This window comes from Triturus cristatus, chromosome 12, assembly GCF_964204655.1.
Source record: "Triturus cristatus chromosome 12, aTriCri1.1, whole genome shotgun sequence".
Lineage (NCBI taxonomy): Eukaryota > Metazoa > Chordata > Amphibia > Caudata > Salamandridae > Triturus > Triturus cristatus.
In genome coordinates, this window is record NC_140595.1 from 108540133 (window position 1) to 108559409 (window position 19277).

Genomic DNA, 19277 nt, shown 5'->3' on the forward strand with positions numbered 1-19277 from the left:
ATTCTCAGCTTTTACTCTCTAACCTTATTGTTACTTTCTTTCCTTCTATGTGCAGCATTACTAGTCAGTTTCCCTTGAATAAAGGCATTATAAGCATCCCATATAACATGCAAGGGGTTTTTCTTGTAGATCAAACTACAGTAGCTCTTTTCAGAGCATTTATAATCTCCTGCTGTCCTAATAATGCTCTATCCAAGGTCCATTTAGACGGAATTGAGGACCTCGAGAGAAAGTGTTCCAGTCTAACCGCATCATGATCTGAGAGATGCTCTGGTTGATGGATTTTCTTTCTTACCTTATTCCCTAACTTCATATCTACAATAAAAGTCTATTCTGGAGGCATTTCCATATTTCTTGGACCCAGCCATATGCAAATCAGTCTTGACCCTGTGTCCCAATGGGAACAGTCCAGCCCGAACTGCTCGGCCAGGTCGTCCCTGGACTGGAAAAAAGCATCCTAGGACCGGTTTCGGGCTTTCAGCCAGGATACCTTGACTCCAGTGGCATGGAGAGCACAGGACCCATGTCTGGGCATACCCGTCCCACTCGGGGTGACAAATGCAAAAAGAACAAATAAAAAAGAAGCTCCACCCCTTTCACATTACAAGATTGAGTGGTGCAAGAAAACTGTTTAATCCATTTATGTCTCTTTAAAATTTCCCCCCATTCTTCTTGACGTAAGTATGTTTCCTGGGGGGTATATTAATGTCACTATCAGAAAGCTTCAGAAATCCCAAAATCTTCCTTTGTCTACTTGGTACCCTCATAACATTTGTGTTGCAGGTTAATACCCGTATGTTGTGAACCTTCCTTACTTCCTTTATCATTTCCATGATAATTCCAGCCTAACCGTTTCCCAATCCATCTCAGAATCCCTATCATAAATGAGGACTACAATTATTTTTTTAGTTTTTTCCCACAGGCTCACCACCCTGTGTTTAGTAAAACCACTATCTGTCCTAACTACGTTTCACCCCTCCAGCTTGCCCTTCCCCTACCCCACTGGGGTACGCTCCCAGTATCCAAAAATGATAGTACTTCATACCACTTGACCTTCTACGCTCCTGTTTATTTTCTATTTAATTTGCTGCATTTTTATCTGGTTTATTAGAACGTCAACCTCCGAATTCTCTATTACATTGTGCATCTTGTTGTTCCGCATGGCTCTGAATGTCATTGGGAATTTTCTACTACACATTTGCACCCAGCGACTTCAGTTCCTGAATGTGTTTCCCTAACTCCCATTGCCGATTTTGAGGAACTTTTGCTATAGCCGGTCTTATGGAGAAGGACCAATCATTTTTTAAAGCTTTTGCTTTCAAGGCTTCTGTTGGGATTAGCTTTTTTATTGCATAAGTACGGAAGTTTATTAATATTTTCCTGTATTTCTCTCTGTTTGGACTTCTTTTAAATTGATCCCGATGCACCCTTGTATGTCCTGCTCGAGGTCTAGGGAGCTGGTTTACCAAACACACACTTTGATCAGGTCTATGACAAACCCCTTCAAGTTTTCACCTTCTGCTCCCTCCAGGGCATTGAGAAACCTTAACTTGTTTCTCCCAGAGTTATTTTCCAAAGATTCCAGTTTCTCTTTGATCTCATTTTCCCTCGCTTTCAAGAATGGAATCTCCTTATAATTGCTCTTAACTTCCTTCCGCAATACTCCAAGCAAGGCTTCCATAGTGGATAATCTTTCCAGGATGTCTACCATTTTAGTATCAAGCTTTTCACAGGCTTTCTGCATTTTTAGCCTGTTTGCTCTCTAGAAATTGTAAGTTTGCCTTTAATCTCTTTTTCAAAAGTGTCAGTAGTAAGGAGCCCATATCTACTTGATCTATGTTTTTCGGTGTTTCCATCTTCTCTTCGCGAGGGGTCAATAGAAATTTCCTCAACGCAATTATTTCCCTGTGGGATCCTGAGAGAGAACCTGAAATCGATTTAAGAGAGGGAGACCTGGCCCATCTACTGGCATAAACGGAGTGGATTGGGTCCATATTTTGCACAATAGCAAGGCAGATCAATGTAATTAGATTGGCCTGAGTTTCAATACCTTTCTTAAAGTAAGATCCTAAAGATGGTGTGATTTATATTTTCCCTCCTGGTGGGCCTGCTGTATCTCTAATAACTCTATTATCTTTCCGTTTCCCTGCATCGAACAGAACCTATTCTGGAATAGACACAGGGAGAGATTTTGTAGAAGTGGCTTGGGGGGGGGGGGTAAATAATCACCCTGCTCTGCTGCTGATAATCAAACCCTCTCCCTTTACTATGCAACAAACCTGGCCCTGGCCGAGCATTTCTAAATGTGTATCTATTTTTACCAGCGGCTCCTATGGCATCCAGCTCTGTGTATTCGGTAGAGACCTGGTGCTCTTTTTTTTTAATGCGTTCTTCCCTGAGGCAATAGAACATTCAATGCATACTATGAGAAGGGACTGTCAAGTTGCCCATGCAATCTCATTAATACGCAGCTCTGAGATTAGTGGAATTCATTTAATGCTATCACCACATTATGGTATTATGCACCAGAGAAGCAGGAGCTCCCAGCCAGCGTGCTAGCTAGCCACCATGTTCCCCCTCCTGTACTTCTTCTTGTAATAAGCTCAAAGCTTTCTGCCCATTCAAGTGTTCAAGTTTATTCAATTCAATTGAAGTGTACCAAAGTATATTCTTCTAAAAACAAATTTAACTAAACAGATCAAGGGTTCATGTCTGTCAATATAAAAATCAAACTACATATAACAATTACTTTGTATGTGTTTTTAGGTGCAATGTAAAAACTAAACATACGCATTCAACACCCTAATACAGAATTGATACAAATACAGCAAGTGCGAACATTGTGCATTTTAGATAGAAGTGTAATGTAAATGCTTAATGTAAATTAAGCACAACTGGAATACAAATAAAGTTTGAAAATAACTCCATATGGGCCTTGTTAAACCTGGCATCTTTGGCGTGGGTTTCCCCTGTATTATTGCCTTTGCCTCCTGTGTTTTTGCAGTGTGTTGGGCATCGTTTTGCTGGTCTACATGCTTTGTGCACTTTGCCATTGCTGTTCAGTACCAAAGTGCAAGTGCCCCGCTTAGTCAATTATTGTAATGAATTGTTGATTCCATGATTGGCTTATTTGATTTACTAGTCAGTCCCTAGTACAGTGCACTGGGTGTGCCCGGGGCCTGTAAATCAAATGCTGTTAGTGGGCCTGCAGCACTGATTGTTCCACCCACATAAGCAGCCTATAAATATAACTCAGGCCTGCCATTGCAGAGCCTGTGGGCAGTCTGGTACTGCCATGTCAACTTGGCAAGTGCACCCACTTGCCAGGCCCTAACCTTCCCTTTTCTTACATGTTAGTCACCCCTAAGGTAGGCCCAAGGTATCCATGTGGGCAGGGTGCAGTGTATGTAAAAGGTAGGACATGCCCTGGTGTGTGTGGCATGCCCTGATAGTGAAAAACTGCCAATTTCATTTGTCACTATTGCAAGGCTACCTGTTCCCAAAGGATGAATGTGTTCATAACAGCTTATAAACATAATTCCCCCTGGGAACAAAGTAGGATAATAAAGTTGAGTATGCATGAAATCAGAATGTTAAAATACATCTGTTAGTGAGGGTGATTTTTACATTCTGGGTTTGAAAATACCACTTTTAGAAAGTAGGTATTGTCTTGCTTAGCCATCCAGTGTGCCTCTGCTAGGATGTGTATTGACTGTCTGGTTTTGGGGTGGCAGGGGCTGGGGATGTGCAGTGGCTCCAGAGAGTCTGGATGAGTCAGGGCTGGGCTGAATAGACCTGGGCTGCATTTAGAGTAGGTGGAGGAGATTTCATTTTACCTGAATGGGCCTGGTCTGCCTTCCACAATACTGTCTCCACCTCCTTCCAGGAAGCTGCACCAGAGAAGACAGAACTGGTTTTGATTGAGCCCAGGGCTTATCTGCCACTAGAGAACAAATGATTTTGCTGTATAAATATTGGGGCCCAGGCCCCAGAACTTTAGATCACTTTTGGACTTCAAGAGGAACCTCTGCCAAGGAGAAGAGCTGGAGAAACTGGAGGAGGAGTACTGCCCCTTTGCTGTGTGCTGTCTGGGGTTGGCCTGTAGTGGCGGTTTATGCCAAGGAGAGGAACTGTTTGTGCATCCTGCTTGAGAAAGTATCTCCAAGGGCTTGAAGTGGCGCTTGACCCTGGTTCAATAGGTCTCAGGAACAGCAAAGACATCACCATCCTTCTGGGCACCATCTCTGGTTCCGCTGGTTCAAATCTCACCACAGAGGAAAAGGGCAACCTTCTCCATCATCGAGTCCGTCGCAGACTCCGTGTCCTGAAGGCACTGCAGAGATCATCACCACGCTTCCCATCGCAACGCTGGTCTCACCGACTCCGTCACTGAGCTGCTGCGTGCACCGCATCCTGTGAGCGCCGCACTCCGCACCGCTTCGCTACACACTGCACAGATGTCACTGACTCCGTCACTGCCCGACTCAAACATTAACCGGCTCCGTCATCGTACCGTGACCTGCCAGCACGGCATCGAGCACCGTCTCACCCTGGTATGCAAGCCTTGGTCTCACCAACTCCGTCAATGAGCCACTGCCTGTACCGAGCAGTGAGAACACCGAACACTGCAACGCTTCCATCTCACAAAGCAATCACGACGGTTGCCCCGACCGTCTTGCATCGGCGCATTGGCCGCAACAAGAAAGGTACTGTCTCTGAGTCTGTCGATGATTTAGCTAACCCGTACCGACACAGTTGGCAGGAATTGTTGAACTCTGTCATGTTCAGTATCGCGGTAGCCCCAAAAGGAGCTACAGAGTCGGAGGAACTGTGTTTTCACGTTCTTCCTGCCATTTAATGGTTATTTTGCAGAGTAACTATTTTTACAAGTATTGTATGTTAGGTTTTTGTCGTTTTTGGTCTTGTTGGTTTAGATTAAATTTTGCTTATTTTTCTAAACTGTTGTCGTGTCTATTTGTAGTGTTATCACTGTATTTCCGTATGCATGCACAAATGTTTTACACACTGCCTCTGAGATAAGCCTGTCTGCTTGTGCCAGGCTACCAAGGGGGTGAGGAGGGGTTATTTTAGAAGTGTATCCCCCTTACCCTGACTAGGAAGAAGGGTCCCTACTTGGACAAAGGTGCAAACCCTTACCAACTAGAGACCCCCATTTCCAACATGCCCATTATGCAAGAACACAAATATATCTGGCAACTGATCTTAAATGTGTGCAAACCAATTCAAAGTCTAACTCAAAATGAGTAAAGGCTACAAAACAAAGATGCATAAAAAGCATTCGACATCCAAGGTAGAGAGAACTATCACCTCCCTAGCTCACAAACCATGTTTGCATCTCAGACATCTGATGGATCCAGATATGTAGCCCATTACTGGAGGTCAACTGAGTTTGATCTCCCAAACAGAAGTTGAATGCATCTATGTAAACATATCTGAATAAAAAAGCGATTTCCCAAAATGAGGAATGACAAAAAAAGTGACAAAATTGATCTGCAAATCAATGTTTACCACTAAATAATTTATTAGAAATATACGCTTAGGAATTTTGAAATCTGAGTTCTTTGCCTATTGTTTATAAATGTTTGCAAACTGTTAACAGGGAAAATTGCAATTTCCCTATTCAACCCTTGGTTTCCAAACCAAAACTGCTCCCCAACTTTTCTGCAAGCTTCCAGTGGGCAGAGTCTGTCAGGGAGGAAGCTAATGGGCATCTTGCCAATGGCCTGCCAGGGATCTGGATTGAGGCTATCACAACAACATGAGTGGTAGAGAGGGGGACAGTCTAAACTTCCTTTCAGCTCAGCCCAATCTCCAACAGAGTCTTAACATTGTATTTACCTGGGCAAATGATGAATATTCATGATTTAACAATGGCCAGCTACAGATGACTATTGTTTGAATGCATGATTGGCCACACATCTGACTGGGTGCAGAACTACATGCATTAAAAGATTTGATACCTACAATACCTGCATGGGTAGTGAGTGGCTCTATTTTGAAATAATGTATTCCTAATGCTAACATTATCTGTCTTTTCCAAAATATCTGTAGAGTTCAATGATTTTCCAAGATTATCTTCTCATACAGTAATATCTGTAACTTCCACATAGAACACATCAGATGTGAAAGTGTATTCCTTCCTTACGCTGGTAAGAAGGGGTTTGACCTCAAAATGACATTGATGAACTATGAAATTGTGCAACTTCAACAATGTGCTTCTTTACATGATTTAAGTTATCAGAACAGATGAATGAGGATTATAACTTATCTTTATTTATTTACAATTAATGTCAGCAGCAATTTACAACTAGACATCACAGAGACATAGTGAAAAACAAGTAGATAATGTACATTTCTCCACAAATTGTTTTCTTTGGATTAAATAACGATCGTCCATTTTAGTTTGTTCTTTCTTTGCTGTTGCTAAGCGCTTCTTGAGTACAGTTTTGGAGGGCTTCTGGACATAGGAATTTGAGTATCACAAAACTCTTGAAACTAATATTTTTAACTCTCTGGTGTATACGTATCACAGTGATATTATATCTAGATGACATGAACATTCATGTCCTAGGATGAGAAGAAACTGAAAGACCTTACACCTGCTGTACAAGTATAACCCATGATTTCCAATCAATTCACAGAGTAAGTTATGATCCCAAAACAAGAGATCAGGATAAACTTGATCAAGACTACTTTGAACCAGAATAACTGACATTAAGAGTAAAATTAGTAGCCTGCTGGTCCCACAGCATTGTTGTTCACAGAATGCAGGACTTTTTACCCTGCATTTACAAAAGGCCTAATAATTCAGCCTTTCTTCCATACACAATAATTCCCAGAGTTCTGGCTTAGACAGGGCTCAGATAAGGATCCATAAGGTGCCAGTGGTACAGATATGTCCTTTATTCGAGTTGGAAAGGGTGATTTCCAGCTCTTATGGAACTCCCCCTTTTTCCACTGGAGTAATTTATCACTGACTGATCCAAAAGATCAGCCACATTTGAAAAAAGTCAAGGTCAGACCTTTGTGCATTATTCAAAATCGCACGTAGTCCACTGGCTGAAAGAGTGTTTACCATTTACCATATTATTGAGATCCCAGGTATGCCAGCATACGTTCACTGCTCTGAAAAATGATTTGCCCATAATTCATCACACACCTGATGAAGGTGATGAGGTGGGTGACTCAACAGGTCCAAATAGACATCTTTTAATCAGGGGACTACAGAAACTGGGGCCAATTGAACATCTAAGGCATTCGTCTAGGGTGCTAAGCTGAAAGACATTCCGAAGATAGGAGATTATTTAGGGGAGTCCAGGTTGAAGATGCTGTATTTCAAACCTACTTATGAGACAACATTGTTGGTGGCAAATAAGCATAAAAGGAAGTGCAGTTCTTAGGTCAGAAATCAGGCAGGAGAAAGATAAGTCAGTCCCATTGGCATGGATTTACAATGATGATTAATGATCCACCAACCACACATTGAGAAAGAGGAAAACCAGCATAGATTTATAAAGTTGAATCACACTCCATTAACCAGACATTAAGATGGAGACTGTTGTGGAGGACAGGACTGATAATGAATTTATGTTGCTTTTCCAAATGTTTCCTGAGAAATTACTCTGTACAGCAGTCAGATGCAGGCACACTTTTCTATACTTCACAATATTGACTTGGAATACAAGCTTTGACTAATACTAGCAAGAAACTCATCTATGCATTAAATATTGTTGAGTGCATGATTTCTTGAGCTTACGCAGGCTTTTGCGTTAACATGTATTTTAGTTTTTGGTTGTGTGCGCACAATTCACAAGTCTTCGGCTCACGATGCTTCTACTGAAACAGGAATTTTCCATTCGTGCTGAAAAACCAGATATATTGTCTAATATTACAAGGGATGTTGAGCACACAGCAGTAGACATGGAGGTGCACCTGCATAATACACAGGCACCTGATGCCAGAACAACTATCCATAATAAATTATTTGATAAAATGCGAACCTATTTCCCCAGACCCATTAGAGCTAACAATAATTGCGTTAAGATACTGCATTTCTGGTTCAATAAAGCATGCAAGCAAGCTTGCAAATCTCTAGTGGAGGCCATCAGATTGAAAAATTCAAGCAGTATCCAGAAATCTAGGAAAAACTATAGGAAAGCACAGGACAGTGCTAAAAAGGAATGGAACGATAGCCGAGGTCCGTGCAGGTAACAGCGGTGGGGTGGTGGGGAGGCGTGGGGGGCATTTCGAGGGATGATGCCGAGGGAAAACTGATTATTTATTTAATTTTCCCTCTACATCGTCCCTCAAAATCCCCCCCACACAGTTCCACTGCCCCACTGCTGTTACCTGCACGGACCACGTCTGTGGGACAAAAACACATGGCAAGACCTTAAATTGGCATGCACAAGAAATAACCTCCAACATTTTTGGAACTTAGTGAAATGGTGTAGGGGTTGACATTCTCTACCACCGCAAATTCACATAGCCCCAGACACTTCGGTTAAAAACTTTGCCAAACAAACAATATGCCAACAATGACAAATATGAAGGCGAGCCCTTTACAATTTATCCGTAGACAACTGACCTGGTTTTCGAGTTTGTAGAAGTAAGAGCTGCATATAGTGCAATTACGAGGGGGAGAGCTCCCGGCATTCACAATATGCCAGCTGATGTCTTTTTACACGATAAGGATAACTGGGCCCGGCACATCATGTTGTTAGCAAACGCTATTGTTTATGCTGCTCCCATCCCTGATTCATGGAGGGGTGCGGAGATCATACCAATATATAAAAAGGGCGATAGGTCTCTGCCAGGTAACTATAGACCCATAAGCCCAATCGACTCAATTCAAAAGGTGATAGCCCACCTCGTCCTGGCAAAGGTTCAGGAGTGGATTAATATTCATGATATCCTAACCCCCTTCCAGGTGGGTTTTCGTGCACAGATCAGTACAATAGACCAAGTCATTTGTTTTCTGTTAATATACTGGCGGACTGTTGTGTTTGGCAATGGCAGCATGTATGCTGCTTTTGTAGATCTAAAGTCAGCTTTTGATTTAGTTTCACGTAACAAGCTATGGTTGGTCCTACAGGAGCTGGGAATGCCCACGGACTTGCTAATTCTCATTGTTCGACTACATGAGAACAATTTGGAGAAATTAGCTGGGGCTCACAGGGTAATGTAACTGACCCCTTCCAAGTTGAAAAGGGAGTTCGCCAAGGGTGTGTAATGGCCCCTACACTATTTTCCCTTTTTATAAATGGAGTCTCCCAATTCTCAGCTACCTTTCCCACAGATGCTCCAGTCTTAGTAGGCATAAATATTCTGATCCTAATGTTTGCAGACAAAACGCTCATCATATCAAAAACTCGTAGTGGGCTACAGTGTGCGTTAACACGTTTTGAAAATATCTGCAACACATGAGGGTTAGAAATCAATGCAATGAAAACTAAATGTATGGCTTTTAATCACCACAGAGCATTTAGTGGTAGGATAAATTTGGATTGAGGAGCCCCTAGAGCAGGTAGATGCATTCACATATCTAGGAACCCTACTGGAGAAAAAAATGAGCTGGGGCCCTCACATTGAAATTATGGCACTGAAACTTCACCAACTAGCTGGTGCTTTAAGCAATGAATTTAAAACATCTCTGACTAAGCCAGTAAGACCGGTGTTGCAGATGTGCAATACAAAAGTAGTGAGCTTGGTCCTATATGGGTCGACATTATGGGGCTTTGAGAAAATGACCCAGCTCGCCACAGCAGAGAATAGATTTTTCCGAATGATCACTAGCTTACCGCAAAGTACCGCTATGACTCCTATGCTTAATGACCGAGGGATGAAATCACTGGTATACATTGCTGGACTACGCCCCATATTACATTGAAGTAGAATTTGGTCTACCCCTGAGCTGGCAATCTATGCCAATGCTCTTAGGGATGTCATTGAGGCTCACAGCTTTCATAAAATCGGCTGGCTAAGTGACATCAAAGGTGTTTTGATCAGCATGAGAGTGTTGAACCAATGGGAAAACCCATCTACCACTCAGTTTCCCACTAAAGCAGAAATTAAGGAAAGCTATTGGGAAACGGTTGGGCAAAATATTATCAGAACGAACGACGGCACTATCCTGAGAGAGATTCTTAACATTCAATCCCGGCCCAAGCCTTGAGCTCTATTGGGACACAATTTCAAAGCCCCTTGATCTGAAACTTTATTTTCAATTCAAGAGCTGGTTACCTCCCATTAAAATCTTTCACTTCTAACTGGTCCTTGTCTGTTGACAAATGAATGCCCCCATTGTATAGAGCATGTTGAAACCTACCACCACATGCTGTTTGTCTGTCCTGCCTATGTGGGCCCTCGTAAGATATGGCTCTCTCAGGTCTGCAAGAACCTAGGTACCAGACATAGCAATGTTGACCTGAGAATTTTGTGTACAGATCCCTCTCCTTGCTATGCAATTCCTGTTGCTAAGTTTTTAAGATGGATGTGGGCCATAAGATCGAAATTGCTGTCTTCTCTGGCAAAACAGCAAGAAACAATACCGGAACCGAACTGAAAACAGTGAGCTTGTTTAAACCACACTGTGGAATTCGTCCTGCATCGGTCCTGGTCTGTAATCTTAATGTTTTTAATGTTTATTTATATACTTTGCTCTTTTTATGACATGTATTTTTCTCCCATTGTACTATGAAGAGCCGATGTCTAATGCTTATTTGCATATATGTGAACGATATATATATATTTTTTTAATTCTTATATATCTAAATCTTATGTAACAATGCTTTTATGGCATGTATTGTAGAAATATAGCTGACTGATTGATTAATATCTCATATTCAGTCTCATACCATTTTTAATTGCTGATTTTTTTATTATAATGATAAGCCTTTTTTCCTGATTTTCAGAATAATAGCTCATAATACTAATCATCACACAGTGTTTGTTTGCTGCTTTAAGGCACTTAAAGGGAACCATTTCTCTATCACTTGCTCCTCCCCTTGGTCTTAATTCGGATTGGTAATGATGCTGCAACACATCATATCTGAGACTCCTGATAACTTTTTTAGTAGTAATGAGCCATTACTGCCAATCTTCATGACAATCTAGAAAACTCAAGTGCTCCAGACTCCAGCATCGAAAAAGGAGAGTCATCATAAGTGGAGAGTCGTGGCAGTCTGCAGTAAGATAGGATTATAGAAGAAACCCATCTGAAGTAAACAGGATGTCGTTCAAAGGAAGTGTCCCTTTGACGTTCATTGCTAAGCATCAACAACTCAAAGCACCTACCTGTTAACCCCTCTAACCCCATCTAAAACTAAAAAATATTTCAAATGTTGAACCACATGAAAGCAATGAGTAGTCACTGGTCAAATAGATCACAAGTCTACCGGTTTGATAATAAACAAAGTCGGGTATTACTATTTGTAAAAGAATAGCATATAGAAAGAAGAGCTGATTTGCTTCAGTGTTTTGGAAAGAGACCCGGATTAGACAATAGCTAACAGCCTATGAGCCTCTGTTTGTTATGTTGTTGATAGATTTAAGCCAGCTGATTGACAGGCCAGGCTACAGAATCCTTGGGAAGTCGTTATATTCTCTCCTACTTATGTCAGACTTCAAAGACACACATTGTATCTAAAATGTTTGAGCTCCCAGAATGAACTGAAACACATACACAAGTAAGAGATGAAAGTACAGAAATGGGCTATGAAAATTGCAGAAAAGTCCTATGTTCATTGATGTCCTGTAGGTTACAAAGAGTCAACCTTAAGCAGTATGATAGAAACTAGCGTGATCGCAATAAAGCAAGAGCTATGGTCCATACAGGCTGGGATAGAAGCAAAGTACTATTATTTTGAAGGAAATCCATAGGCAGATTGGAGATATCATATCTTGCACACACGATATACATTAGTGGGGGGAAAACTAGACATGCCTTCGTTTATTTCATGCTCCGCTGTCTCAGGTTCTGAAGCCACTATAGATGTTATCCCTAAAGAGGGCACGGATGCCTAGGATGTAAAAACTTATAGACCAATATCATTAATCAATATTGACTGCAAATTATACGCCAAAGTCCTGGCAAGAAGATTAGAGAAGGTGAAATCAAAACAACGTTCCATCCCAAACTGGATTCTCGAAAGGCAGACTGGATGCGAATAACATCTGGGTCTGCTGCCAAGCAGGTCAGAATAAATGGTCACCTATCACACTCATTTTAACTGGAACAGGGCACCAGGCAGAGATATCCACTCTCCACTCTCCCCGCTCCTATTCCTTTTAGCAATCAAACCCATTCTTTACTTCCTGAAACAGAATGATAACATTAAAGGTGTACCGTTTCAATCAGGCAGGCAACTAGTCGTGGCCTACGCCGATGACGTTCTAATCTTCACTTAAGGTGCAGATACAGCAATCCCTCAGATTGTACCAGAAATTGAAAAATACTCAAGTTTCTGGCTATAAACTTAATTGTTCGAAAACTGAGATCTTTCCCTTGAGCATTCTCTGTACACCCTTGCTTCTGGGCAACTCTGACCTGAAATGGCATAATTTTGCACTTAAATACCTTGGTATCTGGTTTGAGAAAGAGCTACAATCTTCCCTCATGATCACATAACCTAGTAGGGTAGGACGGACACAGCAAAAATGATGATGGCACCACTAAGCAACTCCCTCTTGAGCATGCTTCCCATAAATCTTTCCACCACCTTCTTTAAAGCCATAGACAAGCATATCTCAGATATCCTTTGGAAAGAGAAAAGAGCTAGGATAGCCGGTCCCAACCTTAAATTGAGCAGGAACAGCGGAGGTCTGAATATGACCGATTTTCACAAACACCAAAAAGCTTTTTAGCGGCTCAGGGCAACTGGTGGTTCAAAGATGCAGATGACCACTCCCTGACGTGGCTCAAAATTGAATCCCACTTTCTATCCCCCTCCCTCTAAGCTCCACCTTTACCATCAGAGGCCTCTAGAAACTACCTCTGGTCCACTCGTTCTCCTTAATCGCAGAAATGATGGAAGAACTGTCTTGTGTGACCAGTGGTCCAAAAGGGGTATCAATTCCATTGGAGACTTATGCACATCCCTGAATCCCATTCTGTTTGCTTACTGCATCCAATCAAGTTCTTTTCCAAAACTTAAAAGAGCCATTAGATCACTACTGAAGCCACATACTCCAGAACTTCCCAGCCTACTTGGAAATCTTAAAAAGCTCGCCCACTCCGCATCACATATCTATAAGTTACTTGACTCCCCCCCAGAGTACACCTCCTCAACAATTTGAAAAAAAATGGTCCCCATACATCCCAGAAGACCTGACATCACATTTTTCGGACGCTACCTGAAATAGAATCTGGAATTCGCCTTTCTGGTTAAATTTACACTTGCAATTGTGCAGTCTAGATTTTGGTTGATACACAAAACCTACTGGACACCATCCAGATTGCATAATTTAGGTATCCTAAAATCAGATAATTGCAGGCACTGTGAGGTATCACTCGGCTCACTTGAGAATATGTTTTTCACATGTAAAATGGTTCACCCCCTCTGGACCAAAATTCATCAGACGATTTATGGCATCTTTAAGATTCAGCTCACACCATCGTTCCTAACTGTGACGTTAAGCCTTGTGGCACATCCACTTGACGCTGGTCTCCCTGCACATGACTTCACAGCTATTAGAGCTAATGCTTGCCCTGGGCTCCAAAACAGTTCTGTCAGAGTAGAAATCTTGCACAGAAATCCCCTTTAGCAAATGCCGGAATACTCTATGCACCACCAGGAGCGCAGACGACATAATATAAATATACAAGAAACTACATAACACATCACACTTGTGCTGCCTACGGAATGCACTTGATTTATACACACAGCCTTAACATTCTTCCCCCTCTCGGAATTCCACTCACCCACCACGACAGAACTAAATCATTAGTATACACTTAGTAGCCCTGCCCTCACTGCAGAGCCTGATGACTTGGCACCCTCTCTCCACTCTTTCTCTCTAACTTCACCCTCATCTTTTCCTGGCTTTTCTCCCTCTTTCCTTTACTATTTTTTTCTGTTCATACATATATTGAGCACACTTGGGGAACTCAACTCTCATCTAATTTGGATATCCCACACTCAGCTCCCTACTATCTTTCGATATGTTCTCAATGTACCTCTCATTTTAGCACCAGGTTTGACAAATGGTACACCAACAACCAATATTGTAAGCCTGGGCGGAGTACAAAAAAACTGCTTTAGATAAATACGGTTCACTGTGAATTTTAGTGCCAGGTGCTCATGCCTCACTGTGCAACCATCGTGAATGGCACCATACACAGCGCTAGCAGGCAGCTGCTTTCTTTCTGCCGCTCAAGTAGATTTTTTACTCGAGCAGCAGCTTTCTCAATGCAAACAGACGGTTTCTCAACGCGAGCAGACGCGACCACTCGCAATGAGAAATGCGTTGATCTCGCCGGGAGGTTGATTTTCCATGCTCACACTCGCCAACTTGACGTTGACGATCGCGAACGAGGAAAAACTCGCCGAGTGGTGGGTTTTCCTAGCTCGCCAACTTAACGTTGACGAACGCAAGTGAGGAAAAAAATTCTGCGAGCTCCAAGTAATGTGGAATTTGGAAAACTCCGCAAATTCCGCGATCAAAGTAGAGTTCACCGCCCAGACTTACAATATTGCTTCATTATGTTTACTTAGACTATACGTCAAATGTTTACATATGTGGTCATATGAAGTTCCACAATGTACCCTGTAGTGTGTCTTCACTATCTGTTCCATAACTGCTTATTTTATTTTCAATAAAATTGTTTGAACAAAAATAATGTAATCTTAGTTTTTATGGATAGTGCACCATGTATGATATTGTACTGTTGGACTCAGCAAATAGCATCTATGAGAATCTCAATGCTAGTCTGGCCCTCCTCAGATGACAGAGAATTATATCCTGCCCTTCTGTTGACAGACACTACGCTGGATAATATTAACATCTTGGAGACTTCTGTCCTACTACCAGTAATGAACATTCCCCATCGTGTCTCTACATCTTGTCAGAAGTAATCTGTGAAAATGTGTGAGTGTTAAAAGTGTTCTTTTTGTGTATTTCTACTACTAAGGGATGTTAAACTCCAAACACTGTAGCTCCTTTCCCATATGGATCAAACCGACAATACTGCACACTTCTGTCCCACTAGGCCTCCACCAAGTATTAACTAAAGTGTCCCCCGATTACTAAGACTAAACTGATGCTAGTGCTCAATGGTGCTGTGTTTTTTATTTTACCACCTCTATTTTACCCGTGGCTATTTTTCTGCATTGATCCCTACTATAGAGTGGCAGGCTATGGTTTCCCCTTAGGACCTCAACTAAAGTGTGTCTTCAAAGGAACTGAGGTTTACATCGTTCAGCAGAACCTGGACCAAATGTCAAATATATTAACAGTCACCAAAGTCTCCAATGAGCAGATGGTTCAAATAAATTCAATCTTTTGCACAAATTCACAACCCTTATTATGACCAGCAGAGTCAGACCCAAGAGGTGTAAACCTCTTACAATCAATAGGAATAAAATCACTCTTAAATGAATTCATACCCAGGATAGCATGAGGTCACCGATCTCTTCGATGATTGGTCCTTCTTCTCTTAGCTTCTTCAGGGGTTCCGCCAGTAAATCTGATAAAAGTGATGGTGATGAAAGGAGTAATTTGAGGTAGGATAGAGACAGAGAATTGTTAGAGATTTAGTTTGGCAACGGCTCTATCTTTGAAACAACTCATTTTTATGTTTATCAAATTACCATAGTTGGAAAAGAGCTGGGTATATTGGTCTTCCATTACATTCAACGTCTACAATGACTAAAGTGATCATTAAGGCAAGGCAGAAAATGACCAAATTAACTCATGTTTACCATGTGCCGAAGTTCAACAAATGCAGTTGTGGGGGCTCATTTAAATTCAACACCATGACCCAAGTTACCACAAGCCAGCCCGTAATACTAAAATCAACTTCTGGGGTAATATGGTTTTCTATCTGTAACCTGGAATGGTCACTTCATCATTTATTGCAGACACACTTTTTACTGGGACTCAAAGTTTAGACAACCCAACCACTATCATCATTGCAATATGGTGGTCAACATTGGATGTTCAAATAGTTTACAAGATGTGCTTACATCTGCCTCAATTCAATCACATGAAGCAACCAGGCTGCATGTTAGAAACATTAATCATCCACAGAGCTGCTGGAAAACTAGAAGATCAAGTTACTTCCCTTCAGAAAGTCTCCTTCTAACTACAGATTGATCACCTTTATATTAACCCCAGGCACCCGACTGAACACTCTATTTTTAAACATTAATTGTTCAAGCACGTTGGTAAGTGGCTCCGTCAGACTCCACAAAGGTCTTGCTCAGTTCCGAAAGTGATGGTACAGGTGCTTCATCAGCATGCTGACATCAGTTTTGTCTTTCACTCTTGGCCAGCCTTGGACTTCGATCAGTCATGACAAATCAGAGGTGACAATGTGCCAAAACTAACTCGGAAACTTTTAAAATGCACAGTAGTCCAGTCCAAAGATGGTGAAGCAGGGAGGGCAGTGAATAATCTACAGTTGGATAGAGTATGACTGATCCAGGTCCAAGGGTGGCCATATGGTAGTGAAGAATAAGGTTTACAGGCAATCTGATAAGATGATAGCCCGTATAAGGAAGAAAGTCTCCAAAACACTGTCGGTACGTGAAATTAAGTCCTCAAGCTGTCCTTGGCCCAGCACTGTGGTACTGGTCCCCAAGGCTGCCCCTCCAGGTACTACCCCAGATCACAGTAACTAAGGGGGATAAAGACAGGCCTGGGTTCTCTATCCCAGAAGGCTACCAGTTTCGAGTAATGCCCTTCGGGTTGAAGAACAACTATTTCACCTTCCAGAGTTGATCAATCAGGTCCTAGCTGGGTTGGAGAACGTCAGTGCCACCCACACCTACGCCTACACCGTCAGTTCTTTCTGGGATTACTACCTGGGCCACCCCCAAGAAGGACTTCAGGCTCTGCAGGTCTGACTATCAATGTTGGTAAGTGCCAGATAGGGCAGGGTTCAGTGGTCTGCTTGGGACACCAAGTGAGAAGAGACAAGGTACATGCTCCTCCAGGCCAACATTCAGAACATACTGCCTTGGGAACCCCATTTCTTTCCCTCCAAAGATCCAGACAGAGGTAAAGGTCTTCCAGAACATCACCGGGTATAACAGGAGACTTGTCAGGGGGTGCAGCACCATTGTGGCTCCCTTGACAGAGCTAACTTCTAAGTAGCAGCCCTGACAGGTGATCTGGACGGAGGACTGCCAGACTGCTTTTGACACCCTGAAAAAGGCCATGTGCACAGATGTGTGCTTATGCCCACGCATGCACATTCGTGAAGAAGAAGCTATCCAGGAGGCAGCAAGTTGGAGCCCCGGGACGCGGCAGCTCAGGTAAGTAATTTTCTTTATGTATTGTTTATAAGTAATTGTAAAATGAGGGCGGGAGGGAGGCGGGTGGCGCGTAGTGGGGCTACGCGAAGTGTGCGGGTGGTCGTAGATTTGCCCCCACTCCGTAATGCTTCACGTAGCTTCACTACGCCCACTACGCCCAGGGCTGGTTTTTACACAAGTCGATTGTGGCCTCAGACAATCTGGGGTCAGGACAGGGAGGCATGAAATTCCATTCACCTCTGAGTGAGAAAACCTCCAGAACCTTCTCCTACTTCTAAATTGGCACCAGGTATAAATATTGAACCCTCAGTCCAAACTCTTCAGAATACTTCTGTACCTGTGATGACTCAGACGGACTGCTGTGCTGCTCTGCAAGAAGACATGGATCACTTGACCTGAGTAACCAGGGTTTGTAACATGTTAATTTAAAAACCCTCATTCACGTACATAGGTCGGATGGCGGTATATCTTGGTTCTCTGCCAAATTTTAAAACGTGACATCATCATCAGGCTTCTTTTTCATATGCTTACCTTCACCTGGAGGAAAACCACTGGTTATTACAGTAGTGATCAAGGAAAGGTGAGTGTCAAGTGCTCTAGTGAAGTGAGTTAAAAAATTGCAAATATAAAAACCTCGTATGTCCTGGACAGTATTTTTAATAAGTCTGGAATCAAGGTAAGTAAAAACAGTGTTGTGCGTGGAAAGACGAGTTATCAGTCTAACGCACTAGAAATGTCAAAAAATAGTTTGACATGTTCCAGCCCTTAAAGTTCGCCCATACAGGTCGGCGGGGCTTTCTTCAGGACCTCAGAGAAGTGATAGAGGCTGTGAATAATGGCATCAGCCTTAGAGAACCATACTTTGGTTCGCTATTTTCGAAGAAGGTCATTAGTACCTTCAAGACCGGTATTAAGGGCTCCAACAGGATACCGGTGGGCACATTGAACCTGCTGCTTTTCTCGTACAGAGCGACTTGTGCTCGCTCTTCCTACAGCGCCCCGGGGTACATGGGTGATTAGTGCCTAGGATTATTCTAAAGAGGAAACTGTAGTTGAAAGTATTGTTCAGAGATCACCATATTCTCTGCCTGGAATTATCAACCATCCACAAAACCACAAGCCTGGTCTGAAGTTATCTTCACCTTTTCTTTGCAACCCAGACAACTTCTGATTAACCCACAAGCTTCTTTTTACAAAACGTATTATTGTGTAATCTCCATTCAGTTTATACAGTAACAGCACACTCGACTCACTGCTGAAATTACTACCCTTTGCTGTGTAATCCAAGAGGTGTAATATTCTGGATCAAGGTGAACAACGTGTTCAGCTGCTCCAACTGTAACATAGGCAGGTGCCAATTGTTTGCAACTGTATTGTAAACAAGCCTGCAACCCAACTGTGCCCCACAATCATTGTACACTAAGAACTGAATTATGCCAAGTATGGACATTAACGATTGTCAATAAATAATGATAGTAATATGTATCAATCCCCCAGCAGCCTCTTACCGTGTATTTTAATCAACACGGGGAAATTAGGAAACAGAAGCAAGAAATCTTCATTAGACAGAAGATTCCTTCTCTTCATAGGCTCATAGAAATTGAGTTCAAGCGCTCGGAAGATCCTTGAGTAAAACATCTCCGTTCTAAACAGCTCTGCAACAAGATAAAAAAAGAATTAGGACTGTGCATATCGAGTAGGAGACAATTGGAATATAAATATAGGAATGACAGATTATTCAGAATGCAATTCACCTTTTATTATGGCGATGTACTAAAT

The 19277-nt window shown here is 42.2% G+C and overlaps 1 protein-coding gene across 1 annotated transcript in view; it reads right to left on the reverse strand.

The window, feature by feature from the left end:
* LOC146772770 (uncharacterized) overlaps window positions 1–19277 on the reverse strand; it is a 247132-nt gene that overhangs the window by 167810 nt on the left and 60045 nt on the right. Inside the window, 2 exon segments of the mRNA XM_085637032.1 lie at window positions 15627–15706; window positions 19007–19153. Coding sequence (XP_085493158.1) covers window positions 15627–15706; window positions 19007–19153 — 227 coding nt within the window.